This window comes from Anthonomus grandis, chromosome 7 (assembly GCF_022605725.1).
Source record: "Anthonomus grandis grandis chromosome 7, icAntGran1.3, whole genome shotgun sequence".
NCBI classification, from domain to species: domain Eukaryota; kingdom Metazoa; phylum Arthropoda; class Insecta; order Coleoptera; family Curculionidae; genus Anthonomus; species Anthonomus grandis.
Window position 1 is genome coordinate 3447403 of NC_065552.1, and position 20309 is coordinate 3467711.

Here is a 20309-nt window from a genome sequence, read left to right on the forward strand (position 1 = left end):
TGGACTGGCTATTTTTAGCTTGATTTTTTGTTGTATATATTAACTAGAAAAATTTTTGTAACACCTTTATTTTATTTTATTTTAGATATAACTGTATTTCTTAGGCTTCGTTAACTACAATGCATATTTTGTTTTGACATTAAAGCATATTTTGATTTTGATTTGATTAACATTTACTTAATATACAGGGTATCAATTGGAAAAGCTACCACCTTCTAAAAAATTTAAAAATTTTCAAAAACACGTCAAATTTATTTTTGAGGAGGACGTTTTTTAGGTTGGTTTTCAATCAAATTGCAGCAGCCCCCTGGCAAGGGGGGTCGTAACCTCTAAAAGCTTAAATGGAAAGGAAGGTCTTTTGATTACCTTTTCAAAAGTAATTAAAAAAAGTATTTTTCTGAACATCGATATTATTTTATTGTTTTGCCCTAAAATAATTCTCTATATCACACATATTATTAATTGTAGCATCTTAAATTCCTTTTTTCCCGCAGAATGGAAACACGCATTTATTGTACCAATTCTGAAAAACTCATCTCCTGTAGAATTTAAAGATCTTGGTCAATCAGTATATTACCCACATTTTCAAACGTTTTGGAAAAGATTTTGGAGTCTCAAATACGTAGTCACCTTTTTTCATATATTTTCTATGATAAATGTTAATCGGTTGTGCATATAGGCAGTTAGAACTTAATATTTTGTAACTATGCAATTATTTAAGATACATTTTGAAATTCTTTGTAGTATCTAACCTCAAGCTGATTTGTATGGTTAAGCTAGGAAGTAAGCTTCAACTTCGCCATTTAGAATTTACCAATTGTAAATTTTAATAAAGACATTATTATTATTATTATTATTATTAATTTACATTAAGATCAGACCCCTTTAATTTTAAAGAAGTAACCTTTGAAATTTTTGTTATCTTTCAAAATAGTTTGTCAAACTACAGTAGAGCCTTGATAATCCGGACATGCGTTACTCCGGATGCTTCAGTAGTCCGAACACGAATTTTGCCGCTATTATGTACGTTATAGTCCGGATTCGCTTGTACGCGATAATCCGGATCGCGCTGTTTTCAGCCGTTTTGCAGGCTTTGACAAGTTTAAATTGATTGGTAGTTTGCGAAAGTTTAGTTTTTAACATTACATAGGTATTACAGTCGACACTTATTGCTTCCTGGCCTTCCTACACCAATTCTGGGGAATATGGCTCCAAGACGAAAGGATAAAACATTATCTTTAAAACAAAAGCTTGATATACTGAACAGATTAGAACGTGGCGTGAGTGGAAAAGCCTTAGCTAGTGAATACGATGTAGGCACATCCACAATTTCGGATATTAAAAAGAACAAATTGAGCATTAAAAGGTATGTGCCAAGTTTTAAAAAGACGTTTTATTTTTACTAATGTTTTATATTTTATTTTTAGTTTTATTAGCGGTGAAGCTAGGAAAACACTAAGAAAACCTGAATATCCCAGAATGGAAAAGCGATTGTTCGAATGGTTTTGCAGGCAACGTTCCAGACACATTCTCATATCATATGAAATTTTAGCAGCCAAAGCAAAGCAAATCTACAACGATGTTTATGGAAATGAGAATTTTGCAGCCAGTCGAGGTTGGATCGCAAATTTCAGAAAAAGACATGGTTTGAGAGCTTTAAAAATTTGTGGTGAGAAATTATCCAATGACGAAACTGCTGTTGAGCCTTTTAAAAATATGTTGGCATAGAAAATGAAAGACCTGAATTTAATTCCTACGCAGGTTTACAATGCTGATGAATCAGCGTTGTACTGGAAAATGTTACCGGAAAAAACAATTATTCGTTCTCAAGAAAAGACAGCACCGGGACGAAAAATAAGTAAGGAGCGGGTTACTTTCCTGGCATGTCTAAATGGAGATGGTTCTCACAAATTGAGAATTCTCGTCATTGGAAAAGCAAAAAATCACAGAGCATTTAAAAATGTACCCATACCCGTAGAGTACAAAAATTCCTGCAATGCTTGGATGACATCTGCAATATTTAAAGAGTGGTTTCATAATTCGTTTATTAGGCAAGTAAAAGAGTATTTAAGAAGCCAAAATCTAACTGAACGTGCTCTTTTAATCATTGACAATGCCTCAAGCCATGGATCGCCAGAAGAACTGAGAAGTGAGGATGGCCATTTCCAAACAATCTTTCTTCCGCCAAATTGCACAGCATTGCTGCAACCCAAATCAATCAAAATGCCATAAGGTTGACTAAACTGTTTTACCGTAAGAGCCTTTTGGCTTACATTTTATCACAAAATGAAGAAAATGTTATCCAGGTATTAAAGACCTTAAATCTCAAAACTGCAACATACTTACTGAGCAATGCATGGTCAAAACTTACTGTAGAGGTTTTACAAAGTTTTACAAGGTTGGGAAAAAGTAATTCCAAAAGGAATGGTTTTTGGTAATGATTTAGAATACGAAGCCGATGATCTGATTTCGCTAAAGCAATTACAGGAAAAGCTACGAGCTTTAACGGATGTTTCGGCTATGCTCTGCTCCAAACACTAAGTGAAAACGAGATAAATCCTAATGAAGTGAATAACTGGATTGAAAATGATGACAACTTGGTATTAGATGAGATAGAAAGCAACGAAATGCATTATAGCAGCAGCGAAGAATGTGAAGATGATGACGAAAATAAAGGGGGAGAGAAAGGAGTCAAAAATGATGAAGCAGTGAAGGGCTTCAATTTATGCTTAAAGTGGGCTGAAGAAAATCGAGTGCCATTGCATGATATTCTTATTCTTCAAAGACTTAAAGAAATGGCTTTTATGAAAAACCAAAAAAAAGTAAAGCAAGCAAAAATTACAGACTTTTTTAATTAGCTTTATTATGTACCTACTACATAGCAAACATGTAAATTAGTTTATCCTTTTAATTTGTATGTTTTTCTCGTTTATCACATATTTGTAGGCAATTTTTTAGTTATATACATATAATATTCCCTAATAAAAAACATATATGTATGTAAAAAGACATCATGTTTCAGTAATCCGAATTTTTCGTTAATCCGGATCACCGTCGTTTTTATTAGTCCGGACTATCGAGGCTTTACTGTATTAATAAACCGTCAAATCTTCAAAAAAAAGTATATAAAGTATTTTCGAATTAGGAAGAAATTTTGATGATACTACATAGCTGAAAATTTAAAAGATAAGTATATTTTATTTTTATTTAATTTAATTTTACTTTAAATACCTTGATAACGGTAGTGGATATAACTACCGAAACGTTGGTTCAAATTAGGTATTTTTTTAAAAAAGTAGGCCTTCTTGTTGTTTTTTATCGTTTTTTAATTGTAATATTCATAACAAAGTTAGGTAAGATATTAAAAAGAAGAAACAAGCTCAGAGATTAATAGATTGAACCTCAGCTCCTAGGTATATATAAAAAAAAATCTATTATACCTCAAGTAAATTATTGTATTTAAAACTTATTGAACTTAAATTAAATTAAGTATATCGAATATAGGTAAAGATTTAAGTTCATATTTCTTTTAAATACGTGAATAAGTCTATTTTCTTCTTCTTTTCAATTTTTGAGCGTGTGAGATAAAAATGTCTAAATTCATTTTTGCTATAAGTGACGTAATACCCAAGATAATACGTAATAAACGTTTAAAAATATCAAATTTTATGAAAATAACTATTTATTTCTAAAAATCTTAGATATAGGAATATGTTATATTAAATTAAAGGTATTTTAACTGTTCATTAAAATATAAAATAAAATATTGGGTGTTCCATTAAGAAAAATGTACTTTTTGCCATTTTAGGCCACCATTATAAATACAAATAATATAAGAAATACAAAGAAAAGTTCAAATTTAGAGAAAATTGCTATATTGATTAATGAATATGGACGCCACCTCGGAAAACACCCGAGTATGTAATGCTAAACTATCATTAAACTTGAAGCACGTTTCATAGTTCTTAAAATGTCACAAATCCCACATTTTCGGGGTATTATTAATAAGATAAATCAGTGTACACATACTAATATAGTATCTAATTCAATTGCTTGTGCTTAATATACGTCGTTTGTTGAGAAAAAACAGTTTATTATTCCGGACCGAATGAGCTCTCATACGTATTTTTTAGGACGCTTAAACGTTTTTTTTAAATCTTATTCCTATTTTTCAATCAACTGCACTACTTACATCATATACTTCCTTAAAACAAGCTTTGGGTTTCTCTAGTATAATGCCATTCTGCACTCTCTCCACCACTTCAGAGTTTTTCATCCTGCCGTAAGGCATTTTGCCACAGGTAAACACTTCCCACATTAATACACCTTAAAGAAATTTTAATAATTTAAATATAATTTATCAAGTTAAATTACCTACCGTATGCCCAAACGTCCGATTTTGACGAGAACCGAGTATAATTCAGGACCTCCGGAGGGGCCCATTTAATAGGGAATTTCGATCCACCAGAAGACGTGTACTGGTCGTCCAATACGTACCTATACCAATAAAACAATTTAGGCAACAATATATTAGCAATACTTTTCACGCATATATATTAATAAATTAAAACTTTAACCTAATAATATTGTTATACATAAAGCTGAAAGACAAACTTAAAAAGAACAAAAACACTATTAGCAACAGTATAAAGTAATACAGTTTCAATAAAATCATAGTCAGAGATGAAGGGTCTTTCAGATTATATCAAGTATTCTTCCAGAATATAAAATGCACAGGATAATAAAACTTTTTTCACTCCTTGCCTAAAATTAGAGTTTATCAAAATTACTTTGATCTAAGATTCTGTAATAGCGCTATGACTATGATCAGAAATATAGTTTTGAGGATTTTCGATGAAAGATTTTATAAAGATTAAATTGTTAAATTTTCTTCTCTTTAAATTATTTTATCTATCAATTAAGCCTTTATTTATGTTTCGTTTTACTTAATAGAAAAATTAAATTTGCATTAAAAATCAAAAAAATAAAAACATATTAAACAATTATTTTAATGATTTTTAATTTTTTTTTGGCACATTGATTAAGATATTAACCCTTAAAGTATTTACCCTTTTTTCAGTTTAATTACACTTCACGTTTTTTAGGTAGCTGTTGTTTTTAATTAATTTTTTTTAATATTCTCAATAAAATTTTTTTATGTTTAAATAATTTTTTTTAAAACGTATTAAAATTTTAAAAAAATCTATTTTGAGCCATCAATGGCTAAAATTGTCTCTCTCTTTAACATTGTGATTGTTTTTGAAAATGTTCCTTTTTCCATGTTTAAGATTTGATTTTTCCGGTTTAAAACTTTATTGAGAAAACCGCTAAAACACATGTCAAATTATTTTATTAGAAGAATATCTCTAGAAATGTTTAACCCTATACCTCTATAATTTGTTGATATAGAGATATTCAGTACAGTTCTTAGTGAACAATTTCATACATACAATTATGAATTCCTGTAGTTAAAGAACCTTTTAAGTTATAGTAAGATTTACCTACAAGGGGCTAAAATAGGACTTCTAAGAATTAGTTTTGCAGTATACAGCAGTGGCCAAAAGTAGATAGACAAAGTATTATTTTCATATAATGGTTTAAAGATTTACCCACAGGTCCCCTAGATTTTAAATTATTGTTATTTGTAAGGCGGTCTATAAAAAGATACCACTAAAATTCAGTTAAATATTCTGCTTGCTATCAGATAAAGCAATAATATAAATATAGCTGGTCAAAAGTAGATAGACAAAAACAATTTTGGAATTATTTTTTTGTCTAGATATTTATAAAATAAAATTAGTATAGTATTGCTTCTCTTTAACTCAAGGTGCAACATGCCACGCGGAATTAGATTCTCTCTTGATTTAAGACAACGCATTATTAATGCATACCGCGCGGGTGATCGTCAAATTGATATTGCTCGTAGATTTGATGTTAAAAGAAAAGCTGTTTGGGCAATTATCAAAAGATATGATCAAAGGAATGAAAAGCAATGAAAGGACAGGATCATTAGAGCCAAAAAATAAATCTGGTCAACCAAAAAAAATGGACACTAGAGCTGTACGCAAATTAAAAGAAATTAGCCAGAATAACCCTTTTATGACTTCTCGTCAAATTCAGATAAAATTACAGGCTCTAGGGATTTGTAATGTGTCCTCAAGGACTGTAAGATGAAGGTTGGTAGAAGAGAATCTATTAAATTTGCACGTAGGCCAGCAAAAAAACCATTGCTTTCAAAAAAGAATCGCTTAGCCCGATTGGAATTTGCCCGTCAGCATATACACTGGACAAAGCATGAATGGAAACGTGTTTGCTGGAGCGACGAATCGAAGTTTAATTTGTTTAATTACGATAAAATTCCATATGTTAGACGTCCTTCTGGCCAGCGTTTGAATCCCAAGTACCCAAAACCCACAGTTAAGCATGGAGGTGGATCAATGATGGTTTGGGTTTGCTTCTCAGGTTATGGAATGGGCTCGTTACATCGCATAGAGGGCATAATGGACAAGTTTATGTACAGGGATATTCTCAGAGATGTTATGTTGCCCTATGTCCAAGACAATTTACCATTGAGATTCCAATTCCAGCAAGGTAATGACCCGAAGCATTTCTCCAAAATTATGAAGCAATTTTTTGAAGAAGAAAAAATACCAGTTTTAAAATGGCCATCCCAGTCACCCGATCTTAATCCCATCGAAAATTTATGGGAAACCGTAGATCGTGATATTAGGGATATAAACTATTCAAATAAAGGTGAATTATTCAAACGGTTGCAACAGAAATGGAAAAATATTGGTTTTAAACTCATCATAAACTCAGAATATCGGTGCTTGAGACTTTCTAGTCCAGAATATCATAAAAAAAACCTTCATTATGTTCAGACAATTTTAAAGAAAAACAACTACCCCCTATCAATTATTAAAAAAATAATTAACGACACCGAGAACATTACTCAAAATATTACACGAAACAATGAAAATAATCAATTGGCTTATTTCAAGATTCCTTACATTAACACACTTTCTCATAAAATTAAAAAGACCATACAATCAAAATCTGACGTTATTAAAATCTCAGAAAAAAATGAAAACTCGGTAAGAAAACATTTCTTTACGAAGCTTAAAACTAAAGACGCCTTTGATTTACATTCTAACATTATTTATAAAATACCTTGCTCTGGGTGTGATGTGTGTTACATTGGTCAGACGGGTAGATATTTGAGGCAGCGCCTATACGAACATGAGTATAATTGTAGGAATTTAGCCCTTAAAAAAAACCTTTGGCAAGACTACAATTATGGGCCAACAGCAGCTTTTTAAAAAGAGACTTCTAGCCGAAATGATAAACATAAAAAAACATAATAATGCGGTAAATAAAAGAACGGATATAGACAATCTAAGTTCTTCTTATTTTAATCTAATAGATCAAATCAAAATGTAAACTTTTGGGACTGTTTTGGTTCTTATCACTAAAAAGAATGCGTCTATTGTGTTCTCGCATACCCGGTTTTTCTGGCTAGATGCTAAATTATTATTGTACACCGTAGAATCAATTTTAAAGCAACTGTCTGTGATACAACCCATCATTTTAAACCGTTTTTGTTAAAAAATATTTTATATATTCTATGTTACCTGTGTGTCCTGTAAACATGATTTTTTATGACAAGCAAAATCACACTGTTATGTAAGCAATTTTATCATTTTTTTTTGTTGTGTATTTTTTAATTCAAATCTAAGATTTTGTTGTTTTTTTGTTTTTCTATTTTTTTTCTTTATTGTTGGTATTAACATAACCCCAAAAAGTTAAATTTTGTTTATATATAATAATCCTTTTTTATTGTGTCTTTTTTGTTACCTTAGGGCCCTGATGAAGCAATAAAATTATTGCGAAACGTTGGCCAGAACATAAAGTGACGTTTGTTTTTATTCCTTCGATCCCATCCCACAACTAAACTCAAGATTTCAAACCTATAGGATCGCAACTAGAATTTATTTTAAACTCATAGACAATCTTATTGAATCAATGCCATGTAGATGTCAGGTTGTAATAGACAATAATGGGTATTTTACAAAATACCAAATTAGGTGATCGTTTCTAAAGAATGTTTTATTATTTTTATACATGCTTATGTTGCCCATAATATACTTAAATATCTGTATTATAGAATTTTTATTTCCATTAATTTTTTTAAAAAACCATTTGTCTATCTACTTTTGGCCATTACTGTATGTCAAAACACTCATGGAGTATAACTCAGCAATTTTATGGAAGATTTTCATAAATTTTTAGGAGAATGTAGAGGGATTTCTGAAGATCAACTTTATTAATAAAGCATCCTTTTAAGTAAATAACTTTTTAAGCTACAACAATTTTGGTTTAAGCATTTTTTTCTCATTTGAAATCACTAAAACACGTGTAAAACTATTTTATTACAAGAATATTTGTACAAATTTTCAATCCCATATCTCTATGAGTTTTTTCAGATAATGACATTTAGTCTAAAAAATGTCACATGAAATTATTTTATTAGGAGAATATCTGTGCAAGTTTTCAATCGTGTATATCTATCAGTTTTGTTAGACAAAAATTTAATTTCTTTCTCATAATGAAAATTTACTTTTCTCCCATTTAAACGTCCCTCCTGGGGTTCATCCAAGTGTTTTACTAAAACAATCTATACTTCAATTTTCCAACCTTTTTCAACTTAACACAAACACCTAATATAAACAACTATGATTATGAAATAGAGATAATTGGAAGGGTTTCATTATATCTATTTGTACTATATACTTTGTGAATAGTTGCCTAAAATTTATGGTATATTAACTCGTGTGTGCATGTTTACCATATATTAATATTTACATATACATACATAACACAATGCATTTATTGAAAATCAATCTTGCCACAGTGAATAACAAAGATCCTCTTTTTGTAACTGAAACTTGTATATCAAAATCTGTTCATAAAATAATAATTTGTCAGTCAAATGCTGACTGCATTAAGTAGTAAAAGTGCACTCACTACAGGCTAATTTGGGTTAGGTTGGCTTTGGAACGATTTAACCCTAAACAGTGGTGATACTGTTGCAGCAGTGTTTTGTGACTTGACTAAGGCATTTGACTATATTAGTCTACTATGGAAACTTTAGTGGTATGGGTTCAGGGCTCTTCAGTGGTTTAGGTCTTATTTGCATAATAGAGTGCAGAGTGTTTCTGCGGATGGTGTCTAATACATGTAAATACCACAGTTAACAATGATATTGTTGGGAATTCGCGTGTTTAAATATTTCAAAAACTAGTATTTAAAATTTTGTCACTGTGATAAAAACATCAACGCTGCACAGTGATGTCTATATGGTTTGTTAACAGGAGCACATGGCATGTGTCAAGAATTTCTCGAATATCTAGTGGCATGAAAATTAATATAAAGCTGTATAACCCAGCTTTTCAATTTAAGCAGTTGGCAATATTGCGGTGCGCTATGCTTTCTTTCTAAAAAAAAAACATGCCATCTATTACCTACTTCTGACAAAAATATCACCGTTATTTTGACAAATCAAACTTTAATTTTTACGTCATGAGAGAAACGGATTTTTAAGTAAATATTGTTCATGATGCGATGAATTAAAGTAGCTTTCGAACTTAAAACTTGGTGCTTTATGCTGTCGATATGGTTGCTTTCAAAAACGCAACTCATCTATCACTTAATAGTTGTCAAGTTGTTGCGCACTTTAAATATTTGGCAACACCGAGATGTAATATGGTGTCTGCACCCTTTTTGTCATGACGGTCATTTCTGTCCCTAGTCAAGTCAATTTGGTTGTCTAATTATTTTTGCAAAATTTAATTACAGTAGCTTAAATAATAAAAAGATGGATCTTAAGCTTAAGGCATTTGGAAACATTGCGATGTCTAATGCTGTCTATAGCACATGAAGCACATGACTGTTTCGCACCTAAAATAAAAAAAAAACTAGTCACTATTTTTCTACTCTTCTTTTTCTTTTTTTCAGATATTTCTAGGTGAACCTAAAGAGTGCCACTTCTATCAATATCAACCTTCCTTAGGTAAAAAAGTTCTTGCAAGTCAGAAATCATCATACTGCATCTATTTTTATTCAATTTAAATTGGATGTTGGATTGAATGGTCATCATCAATCTGGGATGTGCCATAAACGTCCCAAAAAGTTTCCGAATATTAGTTTTCTGATTCTGAGGCGTCTGAAATTATATGTCACACTGGTACTACCAGAAAGACCTTAATCTATTCCTAGGTGCTACATTCACACGAATAAAGTCAGTCGTCTCAATTGGTTATTCATGTTTAACATGCATATCCTTGTGTTATGCCATAAACGTCTCAAAAATCCTCGAGTACCATTTTGTAGCTTGCAAAGTACACAACACTTTCTTCACTACATTAAGTATTAAGTAGAAGTTCGATCAATAAACAACACTTAGGTTTTAGCGTATTATCAACTTCAGCGAGATCACTTTACAGTACTTATTCTACTTAAATCCTTACCGGGCTAATTACGGATTTGGACTGCCATATTGGTTTTACAAAATGGCACCTGTACCGCAATTAGAAAAAAAATAATGCCTACTTCTGATTTGTCATTAAAAAAGTGTTATAAAACATACAGGGTGTCAAGTCCGTCCGTATACCAATAAAACAATTTGTGACTTCTTAGACCTTAGACGGGAGTAAAAACAAACAAGTGCTTACCTTGCCAATCCAAAATCGGCAACCTTAACGATATTTTCAGTACCGACCAAGCAGTTTCTCGCCGCCAGGTCCCTATGTATGTAATTGTGTCTTTCCAAGTACGACATCCCTTTACACACCTTCAAAAGATTCGTAATGAGTTGTAAGGCCCCTGAAGGGATTAATTTAATATTAATTAACCTGTATGCACATATCTAACAACAGTCCCTGGTTCGTCGACAAAGACGTCTCGTGTCTCCGCAAGTAGTTTAAGAGAGACCCGTGCCTCATGTATTCCGTCACTATGAAAATTGGCCTATTTTTGCTGCACACTCCGTATAGTTGCACCAAGTTGCTGTGCTGCAGTTTCCTGTAATAACAACAAAATTAATTAAAATAAACGTCTATGGTATATATATAAAAAATACATTTAGTTTTTCAGCAAGAAGAGAATTTAAATTGAGGATCGGGTTTTGGGTCCATTTTAAGAAGTGAGAACATGACTTACAGGTTGGTAAAGTTGTCATAGAAGGATGTCTGTAATATTTTAACTTTAAACTCGTTTCTCATTTCTTCCAGGCACTTTGAAGTCGTTTTTTTATCTTTTCTGGATACTTTAAACTATTAACAATAAATAATTATATAATAAACTCCCTATTAATTATTTGTATATTTGGAATTTCAAGCATTAATTAAAAGAAATCTTAATTTCAAATGTCTTTTATTCACATGAAAAATACTTTAACTTTTTCTATGTGATACTGGTACTTTTTAATAAAGCAGAATGGTACTTATAATTTATTTAGTATTTTATTTTAGAATAATAATTATCGTGTAAAACTACTCTAATTCTAATATGCGGCTTATAGTGTTTTCATTTATGGATAATTTTAATAATAATACTAGCAAAGAAAATAATAGTAAACTATAGAAAATCCATCCCGTGTAAATTTTTTGACCACCTAAAAGGATCCCCGCTTTTCGAGCGAGGATCCATCGGTGAAATTACGCGTTGAAATCTGGCCGATCGCTTGGCTGTGTTGCAAAATTTAATTTGGGGGCTGCGACTCGGCTGAGCACCACAATATTATTTTTGTTATTCGCTCTTGTGACGGACATATCGATACAGGTTATCAACACCGGCAAAGCTCTCCGTCGATTTTTGACAAAACTTATTTACAAATAATTCTGTTATTTTTTTAAAATTTTATCACTGGTTCTGTAATACATAATGTCGGGCAATGTATACCAATATTATGACTATAGGCGAACTAGAAGAGAGAATCCTACGTTAAAGATGTTTAAATTTCCTTATAAAAATCCAAGTATTTGCGAACGTTGGATTTTAAATTGCGATAAGTCCTAGAGTTCTATAAACATACTCAACCTTAACAGTGCCTTAGTAAGTAAGTACAGGGTGTTCCATTTAAGAGGAAAAATGGCATATTTTTTGACTTTCCCGGTATATTTAAAAAAATTGAAGATAACCAATTGACGTATTTTAACTCGGAGAATTTGAAAATCGTAATAAGAAAACAATTCCATAAAAAACAAAAAAGACTAACGACATTGTTTTCTTATTACGATTTTCAAATTCTCAGAGTTAAAATTCGTCGATTGGCTATCTTCAATTTTGTAAATATACGGAAAAAGTAAAAAATATGCCGTTTTTCCTCTTAAATGGAACACCTTGTACCTAAAGTTCGTTTCATGGGTCTTTAACTGTGGCTCCTAGAAGAGCCAGGTATAAATACGTGTATTTTTACGCAAAGTTACAGCTGAATACCTGTGAAATGAACATCACCTACAATCTATATCTATCTCAAGTTTTAATTGGGAACTATTCGGCAATGAAAATTACAGTTAACCAAAAACTATAATTTTCTGACTTTTAGGTAAATGAAAAATGTGTGAGGTGGCAACACTATGAGGTGATGTACAAAGTTAAATTTTGAATACTGAAAATTAAATTTAAAGAATAAAAATATATAATACCGGTTTAAATAGTCAAATTCCAAAACAATAATTACTTTTAGATAAAACCTTAGAAATAGTACCATAACAAATAATAATAGTTATTTATTAGAGTAAAATAGGCGTTTTAAAATTACTGCCTTCGCTAAAGCTCGTGTAGTAAACTTCATCATTTTACTCCCTATTAATTATTTTACTGCCTATTCTGTAAAAGTCAATAAAGTGAACTTTTTGAGTGAAGGCGAAAAATACATTATTTTATTTTATTATACTGAATCTTTTAATCTTGACCAACTTTAAAGTATACAAACTCAAAAATTAGAAAGATAAATTGTAACCTAAAATTGTAAAGCGAATCGTCAAATTTAGATCATCAGGTTGACAAAAAATATAAGTTTCACTTTTCTTTTTAAATAGGTAGGTATTATATGATACCGATTTTGGGGAAGTTTGAGGATGGGATCGTTGATATAAATATTTTTGATAGAATTTCTCTTTTGCGCGCCATCGGTTTTTTGTGCTCATGCAGTTTTGTATACTTAGTGTTGCCATTGCTAAGTGGGACACAGGAAATCCCATGTAATTTTTTATAGGGATTGGCTTTCCTCTTTAACTTAGAAAAAAAAGTATTAAAATTTATTAAAGAGCACTAAAATCTGCAGCCTATAAAATAGAACAGCAATAAAATAGCACGTCACGCACAGACATTTTTTACTTATTTAAATAGCTTAAATCTCTACCACTTGTTACTTTGATAGTCAAAATACCTTTGACATATATATCAATTCACGCCGATTCTGTGAGCTTTATTAAGCTTTATAGCCAAAGATCTATATAAAAAATTATCTTTTTTTATTGCAATGTATTTACAGGTAACAACCAACATTTTTTTATCTTGACTAGTGGACCGTCAAATAAGTTTATCATTTTATACATGACTACTGTATTGGTAGTAAATACAGTAGTCATTTGGCTTTTTACTTTGAGCAGTACCTGTAAGTACAGCGTGACAATAAACTCATCAAGATTTTTGAACATAACCTCTAAACAGACCAATTAAAAAAAATAAAAGTTATTTTGTTGGTAGAAGATTTTATTATTCTTTAATTAACTTAAATATTTTTTCTCTCTACAAGGAGAGTCAAAATTTTCCTAGGTCCCTCTTGGCGATGCAACACCCGAAATAAAAATTAATCATCAAACGGTATTTTTATTATTTACCGATTTCAGGAAACGCAACGTTACTTGGTATGGATCTGGAAATCCTAAAAAATAAACACTTGTGTGAGAGACATTTTGCGGACAGCGCTTTTCGGACGGAAAAACGGCGTTATTTAACGTTATTCGTATTTGATTAAGAATGTTATTGCGCCTGTTAAAAATTTGACTTCAATTTATTTCAACACCCTATACCAAATTTGGTACACTTATGTTTTAAGTGGTCCTGAACAATAATCCAGTACCATTTTTCAAAAATAAATATCGCTAATTCTTAATTTTTCGCACTTCAAACTTGAATACTGTAGGCCATGACCTGCTTTCTCTAAATGTCGAACTTGGCTCATAAGTGCCATTTTTGACCATCTATCCAACAAAAAAAAGTTTTTGAAAATTGGTCAAGAAACAAAAATTTTAGAGGGGTGGCTCACCTTTAAGTGGGACACACTGTATAGACATAATTTAATATAAGCTAATGAACATTAACTTCCCGTATAACCGGAAGTGCCACCAGCATAAAAATATTTAAGTCGTATGCCCCCCCATCCCTAGCAACCCTATCAAATTGCGAGATTTTATAATTTCTTGTTTTCGAAAATAATTCTTTTGTAAATGGTTTTTGACTACGTTCATCCAGGGACACGCTGTATTAAAAATGTGCATATTTTATTTGCATTTTTTTTGTCAACCGCTCATTTTTTTAACTAGTTTGTGGCTTTTTTAGGGAGAAAATTAAGAAAACAATACCCATTAATTGCATCAAAATTTATGTTTTTTTTAATCTGAGACACCCTGTATTCTCATATTTATGAAAAATCCTACAATTTGAGTTTAAACACTTAACTGTATCAATTATATAGCTGTAAATTAAAATAATTCGTATTTCTATTGTATTATAGATTATATATACAGGGTGTACAGGTGTATTAGATTATATAGATTATATGTATGTGATGTACAAATAAGTATAAGTATTAGAATTATTTTCTTTTTTTTCGTCTAAAAGTGTTAATTATTCGCGGATCCAAGATTTTAGTAATAAATGTTATAAAAATGTGAATATGTACTACCTACATGTATATAAAAATCCAATTAAATCCAATAGAATACCTAACTTAAGCAGGAAGTATAATATACATATACTTAGTACATATACATATATTATGTAAGTACATACCTATATTATTAAAATTAAAAGTTTTTAAATTTTTGTTATAAAATATAGGCATTTATGCACCAGAATTCAACCCGGTATTTTGTCCTGTTTAATTAGCTTTAAACCATAACTTTAAGTTTTTTCATAAAAATAATATAGGTACTAGTAATGTTTCTTCGATTTTGTTATTTAAAATGTTTGTGAAAATTATTTTCTATTAAAACATATTAAAACATATTCCTCCACTTTGTTCCTAATTAACTTCAAATGTCAACTTTAAAGATTAAGGCCTTAACAATAATAATACTGCGATGCGGTACAAAGACAAATCACTGAAAAACAAAAACAAAAATTAAGTCTTTATAGATTTGGAATCGTTTTATTTTTCTAGGCACGAGCATTTTTTTTTGAAATTTTAGCGTTTGAAATAATAATGGAGAAATTTTAATTTGAATGCGAACAAAACTCAACAATTTTTCACGATTTTTACAAATTTTTTCAATGCAATAATATGGTAGGTGTAATATTTTATGTAGTTTTACAAAGGCAAATAATGCAGGCGACAAAACCTCACTATATATTAAGGCCCAAGAAATTTTATCTCAGTGTATCTAAATAAATAAGGCAAAAAACATAGTCACAAGTTTCTAATAATAAGTTAAATCAATATGTTAAGAATAAACTAAAAATTAATTAAAACATCCATTTTCCCAAAACTTAATTTTTGCGAATACCTCGTTCTGCCTTTATACGGCGCGGCGCGGCGCGAGAGAATTATTCACTAACAAATAAAATTTAAAATGTTATCAGTAATGGCAACGTCGCTTCGATTCTTACACGCTTAGCGCATAAAATATTCTTATTTAAGGAAGCATTGATGTCTTCTTGTCGGTTCACAGCTTGCCATTTACGTGGGTTATCTATTCGTTAGTATAATTATCTTTGATACTAGTAACTCCTATGTATTTAACTTAAATATTTTGGAATCCACTGGACAGATTAACCTAAAATTTGGCGTACTCTTATTATTTGGGATGAGAAACACGAATATGATATCTATTTTGCCATTGCCACTAGATGGCGCCACATACAATAACACTGAATGATTAAAAAGGTCATAACTTTTTTGACCTCCCTGTACGTACATTTGCTAGTGAAAATAATAAAACAGCATTTAATTCTAGTCAAAAAAGGTATACTTCTTTGATCTCCAAAAAGTAGACCGTTTTCGAAATAAACGCATTTTTTATTAGGCTGCGTATGAACGCTTAATCTAAAATTTAATTAACAACGATAAAATTAAAAAAGGCTGTTGATTATAATAATTGTTCAAAATGTTCACCATCCACTAGGACACATTGTCTAATTCTTTTATTTAAATTTTGCCTGACTCCAAACAATGATTCTTCTTGGGCCCTGATGGTATTGACTCCTTCCACAATCTTTTGCCACAATTCCTGACGGTTATTTATTTTATTTTTATACACAAGTGATTTCAAGTAGCCCCAGAAATAAAAATCTAAGGGATTAAGATCGGGACTACGCGCAGGCCACGGATATTCACTACCTCTACCAATCCATTTATGCATAAGATTTCACATTTATTTACCCAACACTTATATTTAACGGTACAGAAAACTTTTACTACTGAAGTTCTAACACTTGGAGTACAGAGAAAAACTGGTAGTAAAAAGCCAATATCTAAACTTTTAATATTTTTAAGAAAGTACACTGTCTTCAAGTGCCATCATTGATTTCTTCATAAATTTTATGTTGCTTTTCCTCACTAACAAGCCCATCATATTTTTGTTTTGATTTATCCAAACATGGAGAAACACGATTTCAAGTTCAGTCTTTTTTGTTTTCTTTTTAGTTTTAAATTGTAAGAGCTCCACATTAGACTTGCGTGAATAGTTCATTGTATACTAACATAAATATATGAATTTTAATATTAATGGTAGCTTTTTATATCTCCCCAAGCACTTAAAGCCGTTTTTAATTTCTTCTGGGAAATTGAAGTTGTTCCTCATTTATTCCAGACACTTGAAAGTCATTTTTCATCTCTTCTAGGCACTTGAAAAAGGTTAATTATTTTTTTCCAGACACCTCTCTTTACTTACAGTCGTTTCTCACTACTTACAGGGACCTGAAAGTAGTTTTTTTTTGTTTCTTGCAACCGATTAAAGTCGTTTTTTACATCTTCCAGCCACTTTTCAAGTCGGTTTCTTTAAAAAAATGCGGGCACTTGATTCGGATTTTTTCTAAGCACTTGGAAATTGTTTTTTCATCTCTTCCAAACATTTAAAGTCGTTTTTTATTGTTGCCAGACATTTGAAAGTAAGTTATTTCTTTCTTCCAGGCACTTAAAGTCATTTCTCATTTATTTCAAGCACTTGAAAGTCATATCTTCTATCTCTTTTAATTTCTATCTCAAGACTGACTATTTTGACTGTGCTATGGAACTTTTGAAGGTGTACATTCACATTCCACTAAAAACAACACTAATATTCATACAGAATTTCATCTAACTCATTACATAAAAAGAAGCATATCTTTTTATGGCATATGTTTTATATATAAGTTGCCAATCCAAATTAGAATATTGCCTCTCAATAAGTTTAAAATAGTATTAAAAAGTATATTGTGTCTTTTATAGTAATAATCACTCTTCCTGATGCACATTAGATTTAAGATTAAAATTTAGCACATTTGGCCAATACTGTGAATTCACTGCCTTGTATTAGTAAGCTTTTGTATTAGCACCAATAAAATTTGTTGCCTTTGTTTTAGGAACTTAAAGTCATTTCTTTTAGGAACTTGAAAGTCGTTGCAAGCACTTAAACTTGTTTATATCGTCCAGGCACTGAGAGGTAATTCGTTATTTCTTCCAAGCATTTACACGTCGTTTTTCACTCCTTCCAGGCACTTAAAAGTACTTTTTTATCTTTTACGGGCACTTAAAGTCAATTCTTATTACTTCCAGGCACTTTAAAATCGTTTCTCAATTTCTTTAAGACAGTTGGAGGCTTTTTCTTCTTCGAAATCTCTTCCAGGCAGTTTGAAGGTCTTTTCGTATTGCCTCCAGGCAGTTGAAAGAACTCTCAATTGTCTGGACAACATTATCAAAAACCTTGAAAAAAAAAAGCAAAACAATTTGAAATGCCTGGAAAAAAGCTCTTCATGTGTCTGCAAGTATCCAGAAGCGAATTCATCAGCTGCATTTTGAACGGCCTTGCAATTTTAAAGGTGTAATTACAGGACCCACGCCGCCCATATGAATAAAGAAACTTAAGATCCCCAGTTAGTCATTTAGTTACCAATTTTCCTTCCTATTTTTCTCGGATTTTTAAGTGTCACTAGTATCCACTATACTAAAATAGAATCGAGCGGACTTACGTCATAACCTTGGCTTCCTCGATAAAATCATCTTCGGACATGGTGCCCTCTTTCATCATTTTTACGGCGACGTCGGTGGTTCCCCGCCATTTGCCCCGTCGCACCACCCCGAATTGACCCGAGCCCAGTTCCTCGTGCAGCATCAGTTCCTGGTGGTCTATTTCCCATTTATCTGGAAACATAAAAATGGTTGGTCTGGTCTAGAAATAGATCAGAGAGTAGTAAAGAATTTTTACAATAAAAAAAACACGGATATCTCAGGACCATTTTTGCACACAAGACCCTTATTACAAGTTTCTTGATATATTGGTGAACGCGCCAATATTAAAAAGTCTTCCGAAAACTCCCCAAATCCATAGCGGCATTTATGTTTTTTTTTTTAATAGAAACTTAAGAGAAAGGATCACATGTTTATTGACAATAACTTTCAGTGAAAAGAAAGACAACTCTTGCTCCATGTCGGTGTTTTATTTGATATTAGTACACGGATCACGGAAACTATAGCCGATATAACAAAAAGGTTTAAATAGGTAAACATCTGTTGTAGCTTCTTGTGGAATACATTAAAAAGGAATTACTCCGTGTGAAATTGAATTAATAACTATTGCTTACCGTGGCTAAGTCCGGCTGTAGGTGGGGCCGGTCTATCACAAGGGCTGGTTTTTAATCGGGACGCCAGTCCGCCACTGTTGTGCTTATGGTAGTTGATCAAATCCGGTATCGAGTTGCAGCAGTGCTTCTCCGACAGGAAAAACTCGCCCCGGCTGTTCTTTTTTATGTGATAATGTTTCACGTGAGGGTGGGGACTATGAAAAAACAATAAAATCTTTGGTTAGACAGTTATAGGCACATTATTCGTTATCGAGAATTTTTCACTACTATAGTCAAGACAGACAAATTTTCATAAACCACTTTGGATTAACAATTTAAGATAGATTATACGTAAAGTAAAGAAAAACGGTCGATATCTAGTATCGGGTCTTCAAATCAAATTTAGCCGAATTTAACAATCATCTTATAATTGGATGTTTTAAACGTCAACAATAAATAACTTTATTCCTTAATTTCACTTTTATGCCTCTACATCACATAAAAAATCATGTATATTTAAAAATGAATCAGAAACTGGAAAAAAAATTAATTAAGAGATGGGCGAAGAACATTAGCCGAAAACCTACACACCGACATAAATCACTCACTCCTTCAAATTAAAAGTACATCAAATTTAAGCCCACCTACTTTCACCAGCTATTACATCTTTTTTTTTACACTTCGAAGGTAATTAATATTAATTCGTATTTGATTGTAACAACAGGTCAACGACATTTTAAAATTAATTTCAGAAGAAGGGCCTATAGGGTCAAACTGAAGGGTTTTCCTTGCATCAACAGGTGGCATAAAACACTTGTCCATGTTTTTTTTTTTTTTAGAACTAAAACGATGATGTAATCAATAGAGTTAATTCTGACCAATTAACTATTAACAATCGGGTTTATTGCCTAAATTATATAACAACGATTATTTTTACTTACATTTTAGTGTATAGGGACAAGGTATATAATCCTTTTGTGGAGGAATTCCTGACGACGAAGCACCCTTCCTTGTCTTCATGTTTTAGAAGAGATTCGGATCTTTGTCTGGACATATCGTTCACGTACCAACTGAAAAAGAGAGTATGATTTATTAAATATTAATTTAAGTAGTTAATTTGCAATCAAATTTTACATAACGTGGAAGGAAAGTTGATAAATACGAAGTAGTGATTGCATTAGATGAAATGTGCAATGGGTTTAACAACGATATTGCCATCTATAAATGAAACCAGGAAACCCAAATCTCTAATTTCTACAGGGCCA

General features: G+C 31.3%; 1 protein-coding gene across 4 annotated transcripts in view; it reads right to left on the reverse strand.

Annotated features, from left to right (window-relative positions):
- LOC126738144 (tyrosine-protein kinase Btk29A) overlaps window positions 1–20309 on the reverse strand; it is a 70442-nt gene that overhangs the window by 15676 nt on the left and 34457 nt on the right. For all 4 annotated transcript variants that reach the window (XR_007661234.1, XM_050443319.1, XM_050443321.1 and 1 more), the window contains 7 exons: window positions 19986–20114; window positions 19066–19259; window positions 18454–18625; window positions 10911–11079; window positions 10731–10849; window positions 4379–4497; window positions 4193–4326 (listed from right to left, as the gene is read on the reverse strand). Coding sequence is in view for 3 of the 4 variants with exons in the window: in XM_050443319.1 (XP_050299276.1) it covers window positions 4193–4326; window positions 4379–4497; window positions 10731–10849; window positions 10911–11079; window positions 18454–18625; window positions 19066–19259; window positions 19986–20114 (1036 nt within the window). In the remaining variant the exon portion in view is untranslated. The remainder of the gene's footprint in view (window positions 1–4192; window positions 4327–4378; window positions 4498–10730; window positions 10850–10910; window positions 11080–18453; window positions 18626–19065; window positions 19260–19985; window positions 20115–20309) is intronic.